This window comes from Sinohyriopsis cumingii, chromosome 1, assembly GCF_028554795.1.
Source record: "Sinohyriopsis cumingii isolate HCF-2022 chromosome 1, ASM2855479v2, whole genome shotgun sequence".
NCBI lineage: Eukaryota > Metazoa > Mollusca > Bivalvia > Unionida > Unionidae > Sinohyriopsis > Sinohyriopsis cumingii.
Window position 1 is genome coordinate 41229024 of NC_142961.1, and position 24284 is coordinate 41253307.

Genomic DNA, 24284 nt, shown 5'->3' on the forward strand with positions numbered 1-24284 from the left:
AATAATTGGCCATTCATAATAGTACAGAAAACCCAATTCAATTGCATAATGAAATTTAAAAAATGAACCACAACATGAAATGAACCAAAACTGGATAAAATGAGTGAAAATTTAATTGTTCTGGTGAAAAAAGTAATTAAATGTTTATATTTATAGTATTTTAAATTAAAATGTTATGTTTGCAGTATTTTGCATATGCTAGTGTGAGTGTTATTATTAAAACTGTCAAAAGAACAGATTTCTCCTAAAATTGTTTAATAACATTTCAGAATTAAAGAAAGAATTTTTACAAGTTTAAGAGAAATCTGTAGCAGAAATAATTTTACATTTTTCTTAATGTAATCCAAAATAGAATTATACAAATATATGGAATGGTATTTCTGAGTCAACACTAAGATTTTTTTCTTCTCCTCTTCCTAATGCTGACTTCTGGAATATGATATAAATAAAAAGGAAGAAGGTATGACAGTGTGTTATAACAGATGATGAGATCTCAGAATAGTTTTTAAATATGAATATGTGAAGTAGTAATGATAATATCACATAAAATAATATTCCAAGCAATATAATTTTCGTTTCTTTTCGGTTGTTTTCGATTTATTCGTAGTAAAAAAAAAAAAAAGTTTTCGTTGTAAGTTCGCATAAGTTTGTGTTAGGCATAGCTATAGAAAATCTGAGTTAATTAAAAGCCATACTTTCAAAGCAGCCAAATAACTACGATCATTGGATTCCGGAAGTCACCTTGGCGTGAAAACAAAATAGAGCTTGGTGTTTAAATTGAAAACATTGTATATATAGCGGTTTAGTTGTTAAGATTACGAACGGTTACAACAGGAAAAATGTCCAACAAAATTCCTGTGATACGTTCAACACTTTTAACCAGGTTCAGGTTTAATTTGTCATTTAAGAATGTGTGTTTAGCAACTGTTTCAAAGAAGTTAAGAGCTCAAGTTTTAGATCATATTCATCGTTATGAAAATGATTCACGTATAGTTCAGCATGGATTCATTGAAAATGCTTGTTTGTCTGGTGGGAATTTACGTCAAGGACGGCTGTTTTACTCGGCGAGCATTTTTCATGCAGAACTACAAAAGGACATATCTCGGCAGACAAATGTACATGCAAGTGAATACTTACATGCTAGTGATGAAGACACACAAAGTGTTTTGAGTAACTCAATGAAAGTTTATGATGATTTCATCAGTCAAGAGGAAGAATCATCTATATTGAATGAGATAGAGCCTTACTTAAGAAGACTCAGATATGAAACATCACACTGGGATGATGTAAGATAATCTCATATTACACATTAGTTCTACAATGTAAGACATATCACATATTTTTTATGATGCAGTGTATTACTGTCAAAATAACATTCACAGGCATGTGTTTTTATACCTGATTGACAATTTACCCTTTCCTGCCTAAGTTAAAACTATCACAGCCCAGTTTCCACAAATTATCATTTAATGATAAATACATGCAAATTTGTGTTTTCAAACTTAAACAATAGTATGTAAACAGCAATTTGTATTTTATGAACAGAATCATTGATCGGAAGATTTTAACTGCTATGTGTGCATTATTTTCTTCATAAAATCAGTTTGAAACCATAAGGGAATCTGTCATGTGGAAATAATGGTGGACATCGCTGTGTCTTCAAAGTACATGTACCACTTTATTACATTGTCAGTTTTCATAAACCATTGAGCAAATATATTGAGGAGAAAATAATTATAGTGAATTCAAATATGGATATCTTGGATTATATTTGTGTGATTCATCAAAAGACTGTTGCCATATAATCACACTTGAGGCCACTGGTATATTAGTACATTCAAGACTACAGGGATATCAATACCATTAGTGTAGGATCATGTTTGGAATTTAATTATTCATTAGGACAGGTCATAAAACTTTTTGGACTATTTGGGATTTAATTTGCATTACTGTAAGTTATTTTTAAATTTTCACTTTGTATTCTAGGGAAATAAATTATTTGTCGAGTTGTACAAAATTTGTTTGATTTCACTCTTTTCTGTTACTTAGTTTAAGACCATGAATTGTAATACATAAAAAATATAATGAACCATAAATTTGCAATCAGATCAGTTGACTTTTGAACTATTGTAATGAAGCTTGAAAGTGTGTGGTTACTTTAAGAAAATCCCTCTTTCTAACTAACCTACCTGCTGGCTGTGATGATTCAGTTGGAAAGAAAGGTTTAGTTCATTCATATATTGACTTGATGCTTTATTATGTTATCTATGAATAGTTACAGTAATGTTTCATCAGCAACAAAGAATTAGGACAAACAGTATGATCTGAAGATGGATGCATTTGCTCTTGTGTACTTGGTAAAGGGGTTGTATCAAAAAAGTTTATATATCTTTTCAACTTCCATTTGATAGTGAAGTTGTACATGGTACTGGGGTTATTTCAAACAAGTTTATTATTTTATTATGAACTTTCAGAAAGTTTTTAAAAAAATTGGGTGGGTGATTAAGCATTTTGACTTTTAGGCCTGGTGTCAGGATAATGTGACTGGGTGGGTCATCATGCTACATGTCTGCAGCATGATGCCCCAGTGCTAGGCATAACTATAAACTGCCACACTGCAGACATTGTAGCGATATAACTGAAAAATTGTTAAAGCTACATGAAAAATCCAAATCACACACATGAACTTTGCAATTACAATACTATAATCTAGTTAATCCTATCAGTCAAATTTCATTACGGTGTTTAGCTCTTTTAAAGTCATTTGGCCAAAATACACTGCAAATGATTATGATAATTTTTATACACGTACAATATGCGTTAATGATATAATTACAACACAGAAAATGTTTACCATGAAAAATTGCTTAAAACCAATGTTACATGCACATATACATACAGTAAAAGCAGCTGGTATAACTCAGATAAGAGAATGAAAACACACACACACAAACTGCGTTTCATGTCTTGCTGCCACTTCTCCCTGTTCACTTCTCATTCTGTCTCTAAGGAGAAGTCGCTTCTTCCTAACATTCAAGTCTAGCTTGACCCCTGGGTATGAGATTAATAATGTATAAAAGTGACATGCTGCTTTTCAGAAGATATCCTAGCACTAAGGATATTCATGTAGTATTTAGACTCTGTAAACGTTTCCTTTGATTAAGTCTAATTAGAATGGCACTTTATTGATAAACTTGTTATTTCGCTTCCAGCTAAATTAAGATTTTGGGGATGAAAGACAATTTTTGCCACTATTTTAGCAAAGAGTTAAGGATCTGGCTTTCACAAACTGGCTAGTGATAGTTTTAACAATTCACATAAATGTGTGTTCTATAGTATGCATAAAACTGAAATGGACCTGAAAAGTACCTACTGTATTTAAATTGTATATAAATTTTATAATGTGGATTACCATATCTATTGAGGAAGTTATTCGCTAAATTCAGGTGCTCAGTGCACATTTTGAAAATAAAGACAGTTGGGCATATTGGGATTGAGAGAAATAATAGGTACTATTACTTATACCAGAAAAATAATGGGTTTCTTTGGTACTGTGTAAATTTGTCATTAGACTAGTCTCAGGACCCATGAAAGTGTCCGCTTTACCTGTTGAGGGCATTCATTTATTGCTAGGTAACAACCTAGCTGGAGATCAGGTTGGGGTTAATCCACTTGTAACTGACAAGCCTTGTTTGGATCAGAAAGTTGATCCTATTAAAAAAGAATTCAGGATTTATATCCAGTTTGTGCAGTTACTAGAGCAATGGCAAAGAAAGCTCTTGAGAATGATGTTGATCAGGAAAGTATTCCTTTAGTTGACACGTGTACTGGTCAGGTTTTTGATGAGGTCACTTTCACACTCCTTGTTTGGATCAATCAGAAGGTACTGATCACATTCACAGTGATCATCTTTTAATGACTCATTCTCTTTATTCTAATCAGGTAGATAAATGACAATCACTTTTCGTCAAACAGGAAAAAAATCCTGAGATCTCCAGTTTGTTTCAAAGGATCATTAGTGAAACTGAAGTCACTGAAGTACCTCTCTGTTATTTCATTAAAAATGAAATTCTTATAAGAAAATGGAGACCTCCCAAGTGGTCAGTGGTCTATCAAACTGTAGTTCCAAATTCGTTCAAACAGGAAATACTTAGTCTGGCCCATGAAACTCCTTTGGCTGGTCATTTAGGAATCAGTAAGACTTATCACAAGATCTTGACTCACTTGTATTGGCCAAAAATTAAAATTGATGTTTGTAAATACTGTAGATCTTGTCATACTTGTCAAAATGGTAGGAAAACCCAATCAGAAGATAACTAAGGCTCATCTGCAACCTATTCCTGCATTTGACAAACCATTTAGCAGAATTATGGTAGATTGTGTTGATCCCTTACCTAAGACCAAGTCAGGTAACCAATATTTGTTGACCAATATGTGTGTCAACAAGGTTTCCAGAGGCATTCCTTTGAGGAATATTAAATTTAAAACAAAGTAAAAGCTTTGATAAAGTTTTTTTAACTCAGTTTGGCCTTCACATATATGTCCAATCTGATCAAGGGTCAAAGTTCATGTAGGATAAAGATTGGGATGAAGTCATTCATTTACTATTGTTTGCTGTTAGGGAATCAGTTCAAGAATCTTTAGGATTCAGTCCCTTTGACCTGGTTTTTGGACACACTGTGCATGGACCATTGAAGTTGCTGAAAGAGAAACTACTTTCTAATGAAGATACTAAAATTAATCTTTTTGGTTATGTTTCCAGTTCTAATTATAAGTTGTTAAAGACTTGTGAGGCTACAAGAGTGAACCTGCACTCTACTCAGTTAAAAATGAAATTAAGGTATGACAAAAACTCAAAGGAAAGGGGCTTTCAGCCTGGTGGTAGAGTTCTGGCTCTCTTGCCTAGTGTTGTTCTGATTATTGATTATAATCGATCATCAGTTGGTTGAACGAACCAATAAGGTAATCGATTGTGAAACTCCATAATCGATTATGTGTAAAGGGAGACTACATTATTGTTGTATGCAAAGCACAAAGGTTAGTAAAATTCCCAGCCACTAAAGTTGACCTAAAATTTATTAATTCCGTTTACAACTACAAATATAAAACGATATGATATTTCATAGGTGCAAAATTTCATGATTAGGAACATATAGCCATTATTACATGATCAAGTTGTTAAATAGTTGAGTTAATAAATTTAAACACATTTTGATGATTTGTTTGAGATTTAAATGCAACATTATTTGTAGTATTTGTAAACAATGACAAACAAGAAAACCATGTCCTTCTACACTTAAAATTATAGACACATCACATATGAATGAAAGGATTTTGGGGGATTGTAGCAGTATTTCAGTTGCATATGACTTATCAGCCATAAAAAGTTGCGTTCATTTAACAAAGATGTAAAACAAAAATAACACACAACACAATAGACAAAAATGTACTATTATTATCAGGTTAAAGTATACATGTCATTGAAAGAGATTACTCCTGTACATTTACTAACATCTTGAACTGTTGATCAAAGATATAACTGAATAACAAACAAAAGTTAAAATTTGCTCTTAGTAACCGATTATAATCGATTATCAATTGGTTAAGTAGAACTGATTATCGATTATGAATTTCTGACCAATTCCCATCACTACTCTTGCCCATATCACAAAATCATATTCAGGCCAAGTATTATGGTCCCTACACAATTGAAAAGAAAGTAAGTGATTTAAATTACATCATAAATACTCCTGGGAGGCAAAACAAAAACATATTTGCCTCATAAATATGTTAAAGGACTATATTGAGAAAGATATCCAGGTTAAACATGCAATTAATTTAGTTGTACCTGTCCCACGCAGTGAAGATTTAAGTGAAGGAATATCATCGGACTCTATTGACATTGGGGTGACAAATCTTTGGAATTCAGAAATTATGAATGATCTGGACCAGAATTTTTCACATTTGCAGCAGCAAGAAAGGAATGAACTGAAACAGTTATTATTTGAATATGAGCACTTATTTCCAGATGTTCCTACAAGAACAAACAAAATTTTCCATGATGTTGAAATTGTAAATTCCACACCTGTGAAACAACATCCATACTGGATGAACCCTCTCAAACAGGAATACTTGAAAAAAGAAATTCAGTATTTGCTGGAGAATGATTTCATAGATCCCAATAAAAGTGACTGGAGTTCACCATGTATACTTGTTTCAAAACCAGATAAAACTTTCTGTAAGTGCACTGATTATAGGAACATGAAAAGTGTGACTAAAACAGATTCATTCCCATTACCAAGAATCAATGATTGCATTGACAAGATCGGAAGTGCCAAGTATGTCACCAAATTTGACCTTCTGAACTGATTTTGGCAAATTCCTGTGATGGAAAGAGCAAAGAAAATTTCTGCATTCATGACTTCAGATGGACTTTATTGGGATGAAAGGTTTGCCAAGTTTATGTTTACCTCTGGTCCAGACAGTTGTGATGTCATCATTTACAATGATGCCTGGAAAGAACATGTAACAACAAATCAGAAATTCTTTGACAGACTCACATGATTTTTAGGTATGGCTGAATACTATCAGTAATTTTGCTCCAATTTTTCTATAATTGCTGAACCCTTGACTGATTTATTGAACAAGAAAAACAAGTTTCTTTGGACTGAAACATTTCAGGAGGCTTTTGATAAGTTAAAAGCCATATTTAAAAGTGGGCCAGTTCAAACAGCTCCAAATTTCAGCTAATCATTTAAACTGTTGATGCAAGTGGCTTTGGAGTAGGATTGATTCAAGAAGACGAAAATGGTGTTGATCGTCCAGTGTGCTATTTTTCTAGGAAATTAAATAAGCACCAAAGAAATTATTCAACAATTGAGAAGGAATGTTTGGCTTTGATATTGGCTTTAAAACATTTTGAAGTTTACATTAGTTCATCTCCTTCTTCAATTATTGTGTTTAGTGATCACAACTCCCTTACTTTCATCGGCAAGATGAAAAATAAAAATCAAAGATTGCTAAGGTGGAGTTTGTTGTTACAGGAATATAATATTGACATCAGGCACATTAATGGAAAAGATAATTTAATTACAGATGCACATTCCTGTGTATTGAAATGTATTTTTTTTGTTTACTTTGTATAATTTATAAGAGTTCTTATTTTTTTTATTTTTTTTAAAACTTCATTTATAATTAATCTATGGCAAAAAGAAAACTTTATTATATAAATCTTTCTTTTTCTTTATGCGGGTAAGTGTTATGTATATTTGACTTAATTTAATTGTTTGTTTGTTAGTTTTACATTTTTGTTATTCCATTACATGCTATTTGTAATGTAACTTTATTTACTGGATTTGACATTTTCCAGAAAATCATTTTTCAGAAATTCAGTTTAGTCTGACCTGTTTTTTGTAAACACTAAAAATATAAATTTTGTATCTAATGCTGACATAGTTCCTGACCTTGATTCAGAATCAGTAAGAGTTGAAGTAAACAAACTTTAAAAAAAATGTTTTCATTCTTTCTCACAGTAAGATTCATAAAGTGAAATCAAGGCCATACTTGGACTATGTGACAAATAACATGTATCAATTAGGTTTTTCCAGTGGACTGACCAACAACCGGGCATCTGTTTTGTGCCATTGCCAGATTTATTGTTGATGTATTGAGAAAGAATAGTCGTTCTGTGCCTTAACACTGGAGAAGTCCAAGTGTTTTATGTTGTAACCAGTTTTTTTGGCTAATTATTTTGTTTTCTTCAAATTATTTGGATTCCAAGAGATTAATTTTCCCTGGAAATACTTTTGCGCTAAATTAATTCTTGGACAAGGACAGTTATCGAAATGTAGAAAGAATTCAAACATTGGAATATTATTTTCTGTGATTCAACAAAGAACTGTTGACACATCAGTACAATGCTGACCACAGCATATGTTGTTGCCTTCCATTTTGGATTTCACCAGGATTTGAACTCAGTTTCAATAGGACTTCTACTTTTTTATTCTTGGATTATTCTTGGATTATTCTTGGATTACTTTTGGATTTGATTTTTAAAACCATGAGTTCTTTTTCTTATTTTTACCTTGTTTTTAATATTTCACAGCTTTAAATGTTTTCTATAATGCAAAATTGTAAAAATGGACAGTACTACCATATACCAGGTTCTGTGCTTTTGTTAGGAGTAATCATTAGAACAATATAGACCCTTATCTGCCAGCACATTATGGAAAATCCATTCCAGTTCAATGTTTTCATACACTGTCACACATAATATTTCTTACAGAGAAGGACTTCATACTATGTGTATGAAAAATAACATAAATTGGGTTGTTTTAGGTTCATAGCACATCATTTGTGTCAAACTACATTTGTCTTTGAAAATAATTATCCAATGCTTACTTCATTAAAACCATACCTTAAATCTGAGTTGTGTCTCAGTGGCAGTAACCTCCCTCTGTTGGCTTCAGGCTATACATGGGTACAGAGAGACAGAAAGGAAGCATTGGACTGAGAGGAATAAGCAGATTCTTCAAAGAGTCAAAGATTTGGCTTTCCCACCAGGAGTGTCCCCCTTGGCATATATCCACATACTAGATCTTCTAAAGACTGGCTACATCAAACCACATATAGATGCAGTTAGGGTAAGTACAGCTCCCCTCCATTGTAATGGGTCTCATTATAACATTATAAAATATTTATTTGTATCGAGATATTCAGGTATGGTGCAAAACCTTCCATTAAGGATAGTCCAGGAAAGTAACATTTATCCTTTCCATGAAAATGGCCTTAATTTGAAGGCTTCCTATTAAACACTGTATGTGTTTGTTATATGTGATTTGGTTTTTAATAACTATATAACAAAAAAGAATTGAAACTAATAATTTGTGGTAGGAATAAAACTTTGTGCATTCATTAAGTCATCCAGAGTATTTTTATAGTCAGCATTTGAATTGTTTTCATATTTTAGACTGACACACATGTGGAATGGAAATACCCTATCTAACCTGCCATATAAAACCTGTTACTCACTATTATGTAAATGAGATTTCCAAGGCACAATATATTCTAAGTTGTGTTTGATGAGTGGAACATGAGCTCATTGATGGTGCATAAGCAGCATATTTTGTCAGCTACAGTACTACTGTATTTCTTCTTCAGATATATAATCTGATCATAATATGTTTGGATTACATCCATGGCCTTGCAAATCCAGCACTTCTGGCTGAAAAAGCAGTTTGCCAAATCATAAGGGAATGTCAAAACCATGTTTATATACATGAATGTTTATATACATGAGCCAAAAGATGTTTGATACCCGACAAAGTCATTTTGATAGGATACATGCTCAGCTTGCTTTCAGTAGTTACTTTTCAGCAGTCTGACCACAGCCTTAACCCTCCTGCCAAGAACTCCACTGGTGGACAAACTTGAAAGTCAGTAACACTTCACACACACTTGCCTGTGCCATGGCAACAGCTTTTGGAAACAGGTGCCATTCTTGCTTTGCCAAACGTCCTGATCACCATAAGATCATTTTTTCATTACAACTGCTTTCTTTCAGTCTTCCCATTCTGTGACCAAATTAAAGAGGTCAGGAAACAGGCTGCCAGGCAATCCAATGGACCCAGGGCCCAGGTCTCATTTCTGAAGATAGAGAAATAGGAAGGACCATCCTATGCATGACAAATTGGTAAACAGTCCTCCAAGCCCATTCACATAGTGAGAACTTAGTTTTCAAAGGCCATGGGTTATAGAACATGGGGAGACAAGGTTGCATTAGCCCCGTTTTCTCTCCCAGATGGCTTAAATGTCACAGTAATGATATTGCGATGTTGCCCTTTTTAAATATATCCCCATTGGGAGACTCCAACACTTTGCTATGGAATAGGAGAGACTTTCCCCTGAAGACTTGCAAATCATCTTGAATGGTGTTTAGATTACTTCCATGCCCCTCCCCCTTTGTTAAAGGGCTCCCTTCACTTCAGATATCCTAAGTGACCCATTCAAAGTAGACATTCTATAGCAAGAAATAAACACTCTTCTTACTAGAAGTATGGTAGGGATTGTTTACAATGCAAACTCACTGGGATTGTAGTTTAGACTGTTCTTTGCTCCCAAGAAAAATGGCAAGCATTGTGCAGTTTAAGCTCTTCATTTGGGCACCATTTGTTCAACTGGAGACTCTGAGACTGGTTCTCAACACTATTTACAAGGGAGACTTCACAGTCAGCCTAGACTTACAACATTTCCATCTGCAAGTCTTCCTGGAAATCCCAGAGGTTCATGGTACATCAGTTCAGGGTACTCCATTTTGGTTGGAATATTTAATAGTCCCTGGGTCATCAGGTGAAGCTTGGACAAAATTGTATTACTTTTCTGAACCACCTCCACAACCACAACTTCAGACTACCCATGTGATATTCTACAGTAGCTTAAACTTTCTCCATTGGAATATGCAGTCAGTCTTAGATGTACACAGACACCATCTTGACAGATTTCAGCAGGATTATGGGGGTAATTATGGGTCATTCTCTTTTAAATAAAGGACATAGTGAATGCCATTCACTTGTGGCAGGAGATGCCATCTGGAAAGTGCATTCTCACTCTAGTCTTCAAGGACCTGTTTACGTTGATGTGGAATGTGAAGCTGTCAGCCTGTCTTTTCAGTCCCAGAACCAAAACCCTGAGCAAAGTATACATTATTTTTACAATACTTGTATACATTATTTTTATGATACTTGTATGAGTATAATAGGGTATACCCTCCCAAGTCCCTCGTCCCATCCGCTGCCACATCTCAGAAAGAGAATGCACATCTGCTTGAAAAATAACTGATGTTAATTGGTACCAATTCCTTTATCCAATAAATGACCTGCCTCAGCTGACTTCCACCTTAGTAAGCAGAGGACGTTTCAGAATTTCTCTTACCGGAACAAAACAAAAGATGTGGTAAACATATTTTATAATTAGGTAGGCTGGATTTACAAGCAAGTGAATGCCCTCATAACTTAGTATAACTGGGTAAGTATTATGAAAAAAACCATATTTTACTTTAAAAATTGGTTTATTAACATAAGTAATAAGGGCATCCTTTTTATTATCAAAATACATTAGGGTACATAGGTGCAATTTATTTTATTTCATTAACTTTTAAAATTGAATATCGAGAGTTGACTTTTTAAGGCATCAGAAAAGATCTTTTCACTAGTACTATCACTGGCGCAATCATAAAATTGCAACAGCAAAAAATATCAGAATGAAAACTTTGTTTATTTTGGTACTGGTATTAGCAAATTATGAAATCTTCTGTTATGCCACATAACTCTCAGTCCCACAGCACTCAAAATATTTTTACAGTTGAGTATGGTAAGTTAGGATTTCTAATAATGTAAAAATTGCCATGTTTTGTTTTCATCTGGACATTCCGTCATATCATTATTACTGACAGATTCAGTAAATTATGTCATCAACATATCATTATTACTGACAGATTCAGTAAATTATGTCATCAACATCCTTTATCTAAAATCACACACACTTAAAGAATTTTTTTTAACCCTAACTGGTCATAGACTAGAAGAGCTTATGAGTGGGTCTGTTGTCCATTGTCCAGTATCCAACATATGTCCAGCAAAAGTTTGTTATTGCTACCTCTCCTAAACTACTTGAAGGATTGCCTTAAAACTTTAGACACACATTCTACAACAGGTCCTAAATGAAAATGCTGCCACCCTGGCATCCAGTATATAGTCCCCACTGTTGCCATCTTGAAAATCATGCTGTTGCTACTCAGCCTCAATGGATGGTCATAATAACATGGGGTTTGCATAGAAAGACTTCTTTTACTGTCTGGTTGGTCTTAAACAAAAATGTTGCTGAAATGACGTCAGATAATGGCCACCACGAGTCATTTTGAAAATCTTGTTATTGGTACTCCTTCTGAATAGACATTCATAGAATGGGGTCTTCATCAGAAGACTTCTTATAATGTCTGGTTGGACTTAAGTAAAAATTGTACTGATCTGATATCCATTATGGCTACCACAGTGGTCATCTTGAAAATGCTGCTTCTAGATGGAAAGTCATATCAACGTAGGGTTTTCACCAGAAGACTTCTTATGATGTCTGGTTTATGCTTACTTGAAATGTGCCAATCTATCATGCAGCATGGCTTCTAGGGAGAACATTTTGTTATTGCTACTCCACCTATTTAGAAAGTCACATGGGATTTCACAAGAATACAAATTTTGATATTTAGTTGGTCCTAAATGAAACCACCATATATACTTGCTTACAAGCCAAGTCCCACTGCAAACTGCACAGACCCAGATCTGCCATCACATAATGCACCAGCAGATCTGGCTCTGAGAAGTCTGTTAGGAGTAATCAGTAAAACGAACAAAAGACCCTGGTCTGCAGGTGCATTATATTACAGCAGATCAGAATATTTGTTCTTTGTTGTTTGACTTGACTTGTGAGCGAATATATATGGTATTGCCAATCTGACCTCAAATGTGGCTGCCACAGTGAACATACTGAAATTCTGGTCTCTAATTCTCTTGAAAGAATGGTCATATCATTATGGGGTTTTCACCAAAATCTAGTTTTTACTACATGAAAATGGTGCTGATGTTACATATAGTGTGGTTGGCTAATTTGTTGTTAAATAATATCAGAGATGGTTTCATCACTTGGTAGTTAAAAGAAGAAATGGTCTGAAATTAAATTCATGGGAAGTTCTTTTCAGACTAGTGTCATTTCCTTCGAGGGTCTCTAGATTTGGTTATATTATCATTAATTTATAATTAATATTATCATTACTTGATATATGTACTGTTATATCATTTCTATTTATTTAAATTTAACACATCTCCTGCAATGTTATCATGTGCGTGTGAAATGAACCTAATTTTGTTATCATTATTTTCATTTATTTCATTTACATCAGACACATCAGAATGAATGATATTTTCTCCTAATGAAAAATTGGGGTTCCTTGTTGTCCAGAGGGTTTTGAGCCCAATGACATCCCTTCTTGGATGGATGTCTAGATGTAGTTGCTGATAATGCGCATGCTTGAGTCCTGGGCAGGTTAGTTTTGTGCTGAAGCATATGAATTGTGTGGACTAGGGGAGGTAATTTCTGAATTTGGGTTATGTGCTTGCCATTATTTGCATCATGTACGATGATAGAGCCTTGGTGCATCTCATTAGTGACCAATGAGAAATTTATATCTCTTCACAACTTCTCCTGGTTCATTCATGCCAAATAGCATGCCTTTGAAATTTTCAGCAGCAGCTTGCAATTGTTTCAGATTAAAGTAAACTTGGAACTGTTTGCTTTGACCTTTTAACTCATCTCAGCTCTGAGGGCCATTTTGGGGAATCTAACATGTGCATTATTTTAAAGTGTATTTCATCACTGTCTTTCATTTCCATTGAAATAAAATTCTTCAAAATCTCATCTGTATTTTCTTTTAGACCTACTGTTTTGAACTCTGCAATACCAGTAAACATTAAATTGTACATTATGCTTTAACATTTGATCACAATCATTTGTTCGTATAATTTTTTATTTGTCCTTTGATTTCTTCTGAAATAGTTTCTGTTCAACCAATAATTCTTCACTGTGAGGAAATCATTGTCAAACTTCTTCAGTTGTGTTTGCCTTTGGTTTTTAAATTGATTTTCAATTTCAGATCGGGATTTTAGAATTGGACACATGACTCATTGATTAGTTCAGCTGACTCTTTTATTCATACCTGGCATCTCATTTTCAAGTTGTAAGAGTGGACTTTCATTATCATTGTCCATTGTAAGAGTGGACTTTCATTGGTCAAGCTGGCCAAGAGTGTTAATAAATTTTTTTCAACATCTTTTGCATCACATCATAAAAAGTTGTTCCAGGAAAGCCCCCCTGCAGCATAATTATATGGTGGGGCTTCTTTGGGGGGAAAGATCCAAGCCATTTAGGTTGTTGTTGTTAACCAGTGGGAGGGAATTGAATGAAACATGTTGGCATGTACTGAGGTGACTTACTATTTTATACTATAAGTCAAACGACTACTCAAGGATAATTGGGGGTGGGAAGGACACAACTACTCAAGGATAATTGGGATGAGACAAACAACAACTTAAGAATAATTGGGAAGAGGCAAACAACTGCTCAAATATAGCTGGGAGGAGGCAAAAAACCTATCGAAGATAATTGGGAGGAGGCAAACAACTACTTGGGGATAATTGGGAGACAAACAACTACTTCAGGATAATTGGGAAGAGGCAGACACCTTAAGGATAATTGGGAAGAGGCAGACACCTTAAGAATTATTGGGAGGAGGCAAACGACTACTTAATGATAATTGGGATGAGGCAAATAACTACTTGATGATAATTAGGAAGAGGCAGACACCTTAAGGATAATTGGGGGAGGCAAATAACTACTTGAGGGTAATTGGGAGGAGGCAAACAACTACTCAAGGATAATTGGGATGAGGCAATAAACTAATTGCATTTAGTCTTCTACTTCATTTCAACAATACAGTTCACAGTCTCTTATTTCTGTATTTTGCCTTCTTTCAGCTTTTGTAAGTAGGTAATGATCAGACCTGTAACATTTTGAAAAGATAAATTCGAGGGTAAAAGTGTCAGATATGGCTTTAGACAATGATTGTGTTCCAAAGATTCTATGTGTGATTGATTGAAATGAATTTCAGGTAAATGAACCCCAGAACTGCATTAACTTATTTTTTGCTTTCATTTTTGACTTGATGTGTAACATTGAATTTCCTAGTTAAAGGTTCAATATGCCTCATAGCACTCAATCTTGTTACAATTTCTATTAAAAAATATGAAGTGATTAATTGCATTATGTAATTTGTATGTGAAAATGTTAGTCTTGTCATCTGCGTTGGAAGATCTGGTTCTACGCAGCCTATTTGCAGATTGGTCCACCTATAAATGGGTAAAGATGGTACGTGTCTTTTTTCTTTTTTTAAAAATTTTACAAGGGTGCTATCTTCTATATCCTTGTAATTACTGAGGTTGATTACTGACGTTGACAGTACATAGTATTTAGCCTAGATCTATTGAATTAAAGTGTCAACAGTTTGTCATTTTTAATTCAAAATATGCAATAGTTGCTTTAACATCAGCACCTTAATTAGTGTTATTGCTTTCTATCTATGGTACACATGAAATGCACTCGAAGATATTAATAGTCACTCATAGATAAAAGTATAAAAATATGCATAAATTTGAGGGAGGGGAGGGTACTTGTGGATTCAGATTAATCACAATAAAACCTGACTTGAAAGGTCATTGTTCTGTAAGACCACTTGTCATTTATGACCAGATTCTTAATGCATGGACTGATTATGCAACACATTGGAATGACATTTATTTAAAGACTGGTAAATGGAAAATTGACACAGAATCCCATCAATCATCGGTTTCTACTTACAAGCATGCTTCAAGATACCTTTCATATACCTTCCAGTTTGATTCATCTGAGTTTTACCATGCTGAAGTGTACTGTATCTGTTAAATGACTGCTCTTTGAAAGCCACATTCTTCAGAGATAATATTTTTTGGATGTAAAGGTGATCTCTCAAGACAGGTTTTACTCTTTGTATGTGTATGTACACATGTCTGTCTGTACATGTGACCATAGATTAAGACTAACCCTGGCTGGTAGGGCTGAAGTTTTGTATGTGTCTTATATAAATAGGGCAAGGTGTTGACAGTGAGGGTACAAATGGTGGGGCTACTTGACTGGATCCAGGGTTATAATGTGTATAAATGTATATATTAGGAATAGCTCCTAACCATGACTTTCATTATGCAATAGTCATGTGTTTTTCTGTAGCAAATTCTATTTTAACAGTTCTAAACTTCCAAAAACGTTTATAAAAGTAATGAGAAACAGAGGTTGCATTTACCAATATTTGACAGTTAATACTAAAAATTAAAAGTTTTTTTGTCATACAGGTGATAGCTAGTTATCTGAAAAAGTCAGAGTTCCATCTTTCTATTTCAGTTGCCCATTTTTATTTCAATTTTCTCATTTTGTTTCAGTTCTGTGGGGATACCATTGCAGGACTATGTCTTTTGTCTTCTTGTGTTATGAGACTCACACACGAAAAAGATGAAGCAAAATATGCTGATATTTTATTAAAGAGAAGATCTCTGTACATAATGAAGTAAGTATTGAGTACCTTCACATTTATCAATGAAGGCTATTTATGATTAACCCCAAGTCAAGAGTAAAAATACTGAATTGTTAATTATTGAATTATTAATTGTTAAATTATTATGGATAGTAGGAAAATATAATCTGATGGCTTTTTTTATATCTGCAGATCTGCTTATTTTCATGTCATCAGCCACAACTATTATATTAAATGATCAGATGATTATGTCAATTTTGGGTTCCATTGAGGCACAAATTGACATGTTTAAAGACTGACTTAAGTCACTAATCAAATGGTAAGCACAAATAACTAAACCTTAAACATAAGTCACAGGGACCTTGTTTTAAATTATGGCTTCAGATGATCCAATTAGATACAAAAATATGTGACTCCAATGTCAATAGTGCTTAAGAAAATGAGCTGAACACAAAGCTTGACTAAAATCACTGTATCATGAAATACATTTAGCAGTTACCTAATTTTAATTGACATATGCTGAACTCCATATCATGCGTCCTAATATCAACTTATGTGACTACAGGTAACAGTGTCAAAAACATGATCTAAATACAAGCCATAAACTAGAGAAACTGAGCTGAAACCAATGAAATATAGGTAGCAGTGACCTAGGTTTCACCAGTGATTGTAGTATTCATGATGACAATTACCAATTTATTTGATTCCATAGGTGACAGTACCTGAGAATATTAGCTAAATACTGTATTTTAAGATATAAGTCAGTGTGACTGGATTTTCACTTAAAAGTGTAGTATTCTGTGCAACACAAGGAAATGCCATTATACTCTACTAGTAATATTGTCTGAGAAATGACCTAAAAACAAAACCTAACACGAGTGTTGACACCATATGGTCTTGGTAGATAGATGGAAGGACAGATATCATCATTCATAGAGCTTCAACTGCATTGCAGTGTGGCAAAAAATAATTGGAAAGTTAATTTATGGTTCACTATGTATGTATGCATGTCCCAAGGTCGATAAATGGTATACATATAAATTTCATCCTGTTTGAATTTTCTCCAAACAGAAACGGAATATTTTACTTTTTTTTAAAAGCTATGTCCTGCTACTGGAACATTTGTAATTTCAACTCTTGCATTTGTTTAATACACGACTTAATCCTGTCATGGGCTTCAAGTGTCCTTTTTAAAGCTCAGTATCCATGTTCCTTTTTTTGTAAATACCTGTTTATTGCCATTCTCACACCATCTTGTTTGAACAACTACAGTAAATATAATTGTTAATGAACAATATCTATCTATCTATCTCTCTCTCTCTCTCTCTCTCTCTCTCTCTCTCTCTCTCTCTATATATATATATATATATATATATATATATATATACATACACACACATACATACATACATATACTGAATGAACATTATTCATTGGTCAACAGATTGCATTTTGATTATGTGACAGTACCACATGAAGGCAGGTCTAAAAAATTTACTTTCATAAATCATTGCTCCATAATTTGAAAAGGCTTAAGCTGTATGATTTACTTTGATGATTAGCAGTTACCTAAATTAATTGATTCATAAATTCAGGTGAGAACCTTTTATCAACCACCACATTGTTTGGTGCTTGGTTGTGTATACCATGCTTGAAGAAACATGTCAGTACTTGTTTAAGCAATGATTACATAATGCACTGAAGACAAACACACAGAAGACCTAATGGCTTTATTGTTCGTCATTCAGTGATAATAAGATCAACACAAATCAGATTTTTAATGACCAGATATCTTTAAAAAATAAAGATCAGAATGCAGCGAAGCTGAAATGAACATTTAACATTTAACATCTTTATTCATGTAAAGAAAGATGCAATGGTAAGACTTTTTCTTCAAGAATACATCTCGCAAAATTATTCAATTAAGCTCATTTATTTTGGTACATAACTTTCCAGTACTTCAAGATATTGGTGAAGTTATTGTAAAATTTCAGTAGCTACATCACAGTCACATTTTATGTTATATTCAGATTCATGTTATAACAGAGTGTTATAGCCGGATTTCTTACATTTACTTTATAAGTGGACAAAACTGAGGGAAATAAAAGAACCTCAGTAAACTGATAACTACTAAAAACTGAAATTTTATTTTGGTCCTGGGGGGTTTTGTCTTCAGAGGTTTCACTCTACTATCAGGATGTTAAATAGTATTGCAATTAAATGTGATATAAATTTACCTCTTGATATTTGAAGCTGTGGACTTTCTCATATCTTAAAATTTAAAGTACAAGACTAAGTCAGTGCAACAGCATATAAAAAAAAATGTTACAGTATTCTTAAAGTTGATGGCTGCAGTGCTAAAATGGGTAAAATTAGGTTTTTGAACTGGCAGCCAATGAGAAGGCTGAACTGTCCTGCTGATGCAATTTTGTGCCGTTATTGGTTCGGCTAAATATTCTTCTTCAAGAATTGGGAGAGGAGAAAAGCACATTAATGATGGCGGACTTTCTACTGGAGAGTGGTCCCTCACTATAAAGCCCCTCTACCACTTCCTCTTATATTGGGATGGTTATGGATCTCATTAGTCATGTTTTGTTTTATCATAACTACTTTATTTGACATTAGTTTAGTTCTTGGCACATGGTACCAATTAAATCATGGTCTTGTGTCATTTATGTTTATATCTGAAGGCATTGTATATCCACAGCCTTATCAAAATATCCCTCAGTGTAAGATTCCCTTTATTACAACATAGGTCACTTGTATGGGTCCCATGACTGGTGTTATATAGAGGGTGCATTGTATTCAGGAAACTTAATATTATAATAAGGTTGTCAGGGCTGGGGGACACCAAGACACCTGTTAATATGCCCCCTCCCCCACAACCAACTTTGTTCTTAAGAAACTGAATAGCTCTAATCTTGTGTTGATGCTTTTGAATAAAGTCCACATTCATTTCAGTGTCATTGTTGATAAACATAATAAAATATTTGATGTGGTAATTTATAGGTCTGTAACCAGAATCAAGAGCATGGATGTGTGGTTGGAAGAGTTATGTCCCCTGCTTCAGTCATTCTAGCTATGGAACATTACTGTACAAGGCTTTCTGCATTCTTTTTTGCAGGAATGTTGCAAGGTATGACTACAAACATGAGGTACTACCAGAGGAAAAATCAGTTTTCAAGGGCACAGTGATACCTAAAGAAAGAAGAATTTCTGTCATTTGTAGAAATGAACCAGAACAAAAACAATAAAATTTCAAATCTAATTATTTCATAAGTAAAATTGTATTCAGTACAATGAAACATTTTTTTTTTAATTACCTGATTGCTTCCCCTAGCTTCCTTTAACTTCATACTGGCTTTTTGTTTCTCACAATTCATCCTTGCTTCTGTTTGTTTTGTGTGTTGTCTGTCTATTGATCTTTTGAGCCACAGTGATTCAGTGGTTAAGGTATTGGTTGGCCAGAAGGTTGCAGGTTTCATTCCCACTATTGGGTCAGCCCAGATTGGCTACATTAAATGTGGTGTGTCCTTGGGCAAGGCTCTTTATTCTACTTGCCATAGCACAATATAATCTTCAGGTGTTTCTGTGACATAAAACATGAGAAACCAAACCAAACCAAACCATTCAGATCTCACATTTTTAGTTCGAATGGTCAGGGTCTTATACATTGCCAGGGTGAATTTAGAACTTCCCTTTCAGAAAGCCTCCATGCTGATTCATATGATCTATCCCTTTATTATATATGAATGAAATTGGTTGCATTCAAAACAGGCAATCACTTATTAGTGGATTAAGTTTCATGCATTCACAACTTTTCTTAGTCCCCCCCCACCCCTCCCAGTTTGGCGTCAGTACTTAAGTGTCTCAAGTGTATTAGTTATTATGCCCATATATTTCATATTTGCTTCCTACTTTACATGTATGCGGTATTGGCCACTATTTTCATCATTGCAATCTTTACAAGCAGACTTGGAGAGTTTTGGTTATCAGTTTCCCTATATCCTGTATTACACCTCTTGAACACTTTTCACAATACTACAAATTCACTAGTCCCTTTTCCAAAGGTGTCACATGCAAATTCAGAGCTTGACTGGTACTGTATGGTGTAAACAGATTTGCCCCCATTATGCCAAAGATTGATATGTACAAAAAATTTTATATGTACCGTATTTTCCGGCCTACAAGTCAATGCGGAGTATAAGTCGAATTGACCAATTTTGTAAATTTTCCATCCTTCATCCATATATAAGTCGATTCGGAGTGTAAGACGAGGCCAAGTCAATAACTTGGCTTTGTATTTTATACTAGTAACTTCCGGTTGCATGAATATTAATGGTATCGTTGTATGATATTCCATATTACCGGCAATCGTGAAATTGCATTACCGATGCTAACATGCTTGTGATTTTACTTCTGAACTGCTATATTTTGTTATCAATTGACACAGCTGAATAAACAGTCCATGCTTGTTTTATTATAATTGAAAGTACATCAGTGTTGTAGTTCATTTTATTACCTGTAGTTACGAATGTAACTTATACAAACTTGTCATTTTCTATCGTAAGTTTGAAAGTCATGGACTCCGTTAAATCAATTCATGTATATATATATATATATATATATATATATATATATATATATATATATATATATATACACTATTTTTTAAGTGTTTGTTCTGTTTGGACTTGGATATAATTAACATTTTATTACTAATCTATTCAATGATATATCCCACTATTATCTTTATCGGCGAGTTCGAATACAAAGTAATGGGTATGATCTCTTGTCCTTATAACAAATTTTGTATGGACAATGACTTCAATAAAATGTTGACAGATTTTCATTTCCCTGAAAAAAGCCTCATTTCCCTACTGGCAGCCTCGCTGATTTGACCTATTCTGTTGATTCTTGCCCTCAATCTGGTTTCAATTATAGCCAAAGCGCTAATTATGTTTAATTACCGTGTAAATAACACTGCATAGCCATGTGGTTGTTGTGACAATGTACATCGTAATTAAAACAAGGATGAATTGTTGATTTAGAGGTGTTTATAGATAATGGAATATAGTAGGCTCGTAATACATGAGGATTATCACAATTGTCAGGTAACTCAAAATACCGTCTTTTTTCTCTTTGCAAAAGCTACAAATAAAAACCGCCGTGAATAAAAGAACGATCTTGTACATGGACAATTTTTTTCATCTCTCACTCTCTCTCTCGTGCGCACACACACAAGCACGCGCGCGCTCACAATATATCTGATTTTAGTTTAGTTTAAACCATATTTGTTTTAATTATGATATCCATTGCAACAAGAACCATGTGGCTGTGCATGCTATGATTATTCCTTCCAGTTGAAACCAGTCTTGAGTGCAAGATTCAACAGATGAGAACTTTACAAGTTCCAGCTTAAAAGCCGCTGTGTAAGACTTGCGTGATTGGACGGGAGGCATTGTGAGATAAGTTGTATGATTTGTACGGGGATATTTATATGAATGATTATGACTGAAAAGATTGATCAAAATATACCGAACTCATTAAAATGTGCCTGTACTATAGCAATGAAAACAATGCCCATGGCTAAATTCATTATTTACATCTAGAGAAGGGAGTGGGCATCATTTCCTGTTGTACTTAATCCCATTGATATTAAAAACGGGTAGCGTAATTGATGCGGATTAATGATAAAGAACAATGGGGTACCGGCAATATGGTAACTAGTTTCGGTAGCTAAAGCCAATATCAAGGTCTAAACAATTGCGGCAACTGGCTTTGATTGTTGTTGGAAACCAAAGACCAATTTATCAACAACTGGTATAATCAAAGAGAGACACCGAATCATCAGCTGGTTAAGAATGAATATAGGTGAAGTGTTGACACTACAATTTGCTTTAAACTGAATTGCGAAACTAAAAATCATGGATCACTGATGATCTATGAGTACTGGTAGTCCATCTATATATCTGATTTTAGTGCAGTTTAAACCTAATTTATTTGAGAAACTTTGTCAAATACAATTAGAAAAATATGATTTGGGGGATTCAGTAGAATGCATGATCTACATTATTTTATAAATAATCATAGAACGCTCAAGTTAATATGGATTACATCCCTCTGTAGGATCAATTGGATCAATCAAAAAGCTATGCCGGTAATTGCTCACGTGTGTCCAACATTATACTGGAAAATCAAATATTAATGGACCAGTTATTTCTTATCTTTTTTTTTTAGGAACAAACAATATGCTTTGAATTAGTACAGTACACTATAGAGTATAGACCATAAGTGTGCTATGCTGCCCGGTGAAGTTTTTACCAGTACAGTAAATTGTTTTGTTTTATTTTTTGTTTGAGAAATAAGAAAAAACATGCAGAATGCAAAATAAATAATGACAAAACTTATAAATATAAATGCAGTCATATTAGTTTATGACAATTTATTGACATAGTAATTTAACATGAATTTGTACTTCTATGTGACCTGTTTTCGATTATGCCGATTATAGAGCAATGTCAATAGCATACCGGATACTGTAATCCATATATAAGTCGATGCAATTTCAATGACACAATCCATATATAAGTCGATTTGGAGTATAAGACGAAGACCGAACTTTCAAGTCAAAAAGTATCAACTTATACGCCAGAAAATACGGTAAAATAAATTTTGAATTGATGTTTTACCTTTGGTATTGTTTAAACATTTGATCAGTGGTCAGAAATGATTGATACCACCATGTTCCTGCCAGAGGGAACCATTGTTGAATCTGTGGTAGGAAATCATGAATACGTTACCTCGTTAGGTCTTTCCAGAAGACAGGAATTGCAGGTGCTCTTTGGAAGAATGGATTAATGGTGTTTGCCCAAACTAACAATGCATTCACTAAACTGTCCCACTATTATCAGTTACTTGCTATCAACAAAGACCTTTTAATAAAGATCCTCAAGTACCACATGGCAAGCCATACACTTTATTTGAGTGACGTGTACAATGAGGACCTTTCATGGTATCTGCATCCAAGTTTATATTGAGTCTAGACTGGAGTCACTAATCCTGTGCGTAAGACTGAACATGGCTTTTTATAGTTACTGCACTTAACACTGCTAGTAATACTGACTGGATTTCACACTGCTATTTATACCGACTGGACATCACACTGCTAGTTATACTGACTAGACTTCACACTACTAGTTATACTAAATTTGTTTTATGCCTCATGGCATAGCAACACAACTAGGTTATTTACTGCCAAGGCTATTGGAGTAAAGTGCCTTACCAGAGCTGGTCTTTTGGTAGGATTCAATCCTGCACTCTTTCAGTTGCAAGTCTGACACGTTAACCAATGAGCCACCACAGTTCCCCATGCTGACTGGACTACACACAGGTATTTATACTGACTGAACTTCATACTGCTATTTTTTCTTCTGGGATCAGTGTAAATAACTGTCAAGTCTTGTTTATAGGACATTGGACTGCAACAGTCCCAGTGTTAACTCTGACTGGTACCCTGTCATTTTTGTGGCCAAATATAACTGTAAAGTAGTAGCTGCTGATGGATAGGGAACCAGGCTTATGTTGGGTCTCATGTTGTTATGATCAACAACACTCATGTGACCAGATTTGAGCACTACTGTATTATATAGCCAAGACAAGCTGGAATTTTGTCTATTTTTATTAAAAGCCATAATTTTAGTTTGAAAACAAATTGTTGGGACTTTAAATTTGAGTATATTCCAAAATAATTTATATTAAAGATCCTATAATTACAACAAGTCCATTCTGCTAAACCATGATGGTGTAATTAAATTTTCTTTGGAACATAGCACAAAAATGTTATCCAAGTCTGGTGTAATTTCGTACTGTAGGGTTGTCCTGGTAGGTTGCAAGACCAGGAAAAAAATAATACAGTAGTGAATGCAGTGTAACCAGAACACCTTGTAGTTAAAAATTGATGTCACCTGTCATTGACTATTAAAACACAGTGGTACTGTCCTTATGAACCTAAATTTTCTTGTCATTAATTTGCAAACAGATTATATAGGTGATGTTATTCATTTATCTTTATAACTAAAAAATATACCATATAAATACTTCTGGAAAAATGTCAGTA

At 34.0% G+C, this 24284-nt stretch overlaps 1 protein-coding gene across 2 annotated transcripts; it reads left to right on the forward strand.

Moving 5' to 3' along the window:
- Positions 1-730: 730 nt before the first annotated feature.
- LOC149806769 (RNA demethylase ALKBH7, mitochondrial-like) lies at positions 731-24174 on the forward strand. Of its 2 annotated transcripts, none has more exons than XM_089957313.1 (4): positions 731-1286; positions 8469-8642; positions 16074-16198; positions 19290-24174. In XM_089957313.1, the coding sequence occupies exons 1-4, from the start codon at positions 840-842 to the stop codon at positions 19417-19419; spliced, it is 876 nt and encodes a 291-aa protein (XP_089813439.1). In that variant the 5' UTR covers positions 731-839; the 3' UTR covers positions 19420-24174. The 2 variants fall into 2 exon arrangements, with proteins under 2 accessions (XP_089813439.1, XP_089813446.1); XM_089957320.1 differs by lacking the exon at positions 19290-24174 and adding an exon at positions 9563-9691 and having other exon boundaries at positions 16074-16204.
- The last annotated feature ends 110 nt before the right edge of the window (positions 24175-24284 follow it).

Coding starts and splice junctions, on each gene's coding strand:
- LOC149806769 (XM_089957313.1), top strand. CDS start 840: ATGTCCAACAAAATTCCTGTGATACGTTCAACACTTTTAACCAGGTTC. Junction 1,287..8,468: donor AAACATCACACTGGGATGAT/GTAAGATAATCT, acceptor TGTTGGCTTCAG/GCTATACATGGGTACAGAGA. Junction 8,643..16,073: donor CACATATAGATGCAGTTAGG/GTAAGTACAGCT, acceptor ATTTTGTTTCAG/TTCTGTGGGGATACCATTGC.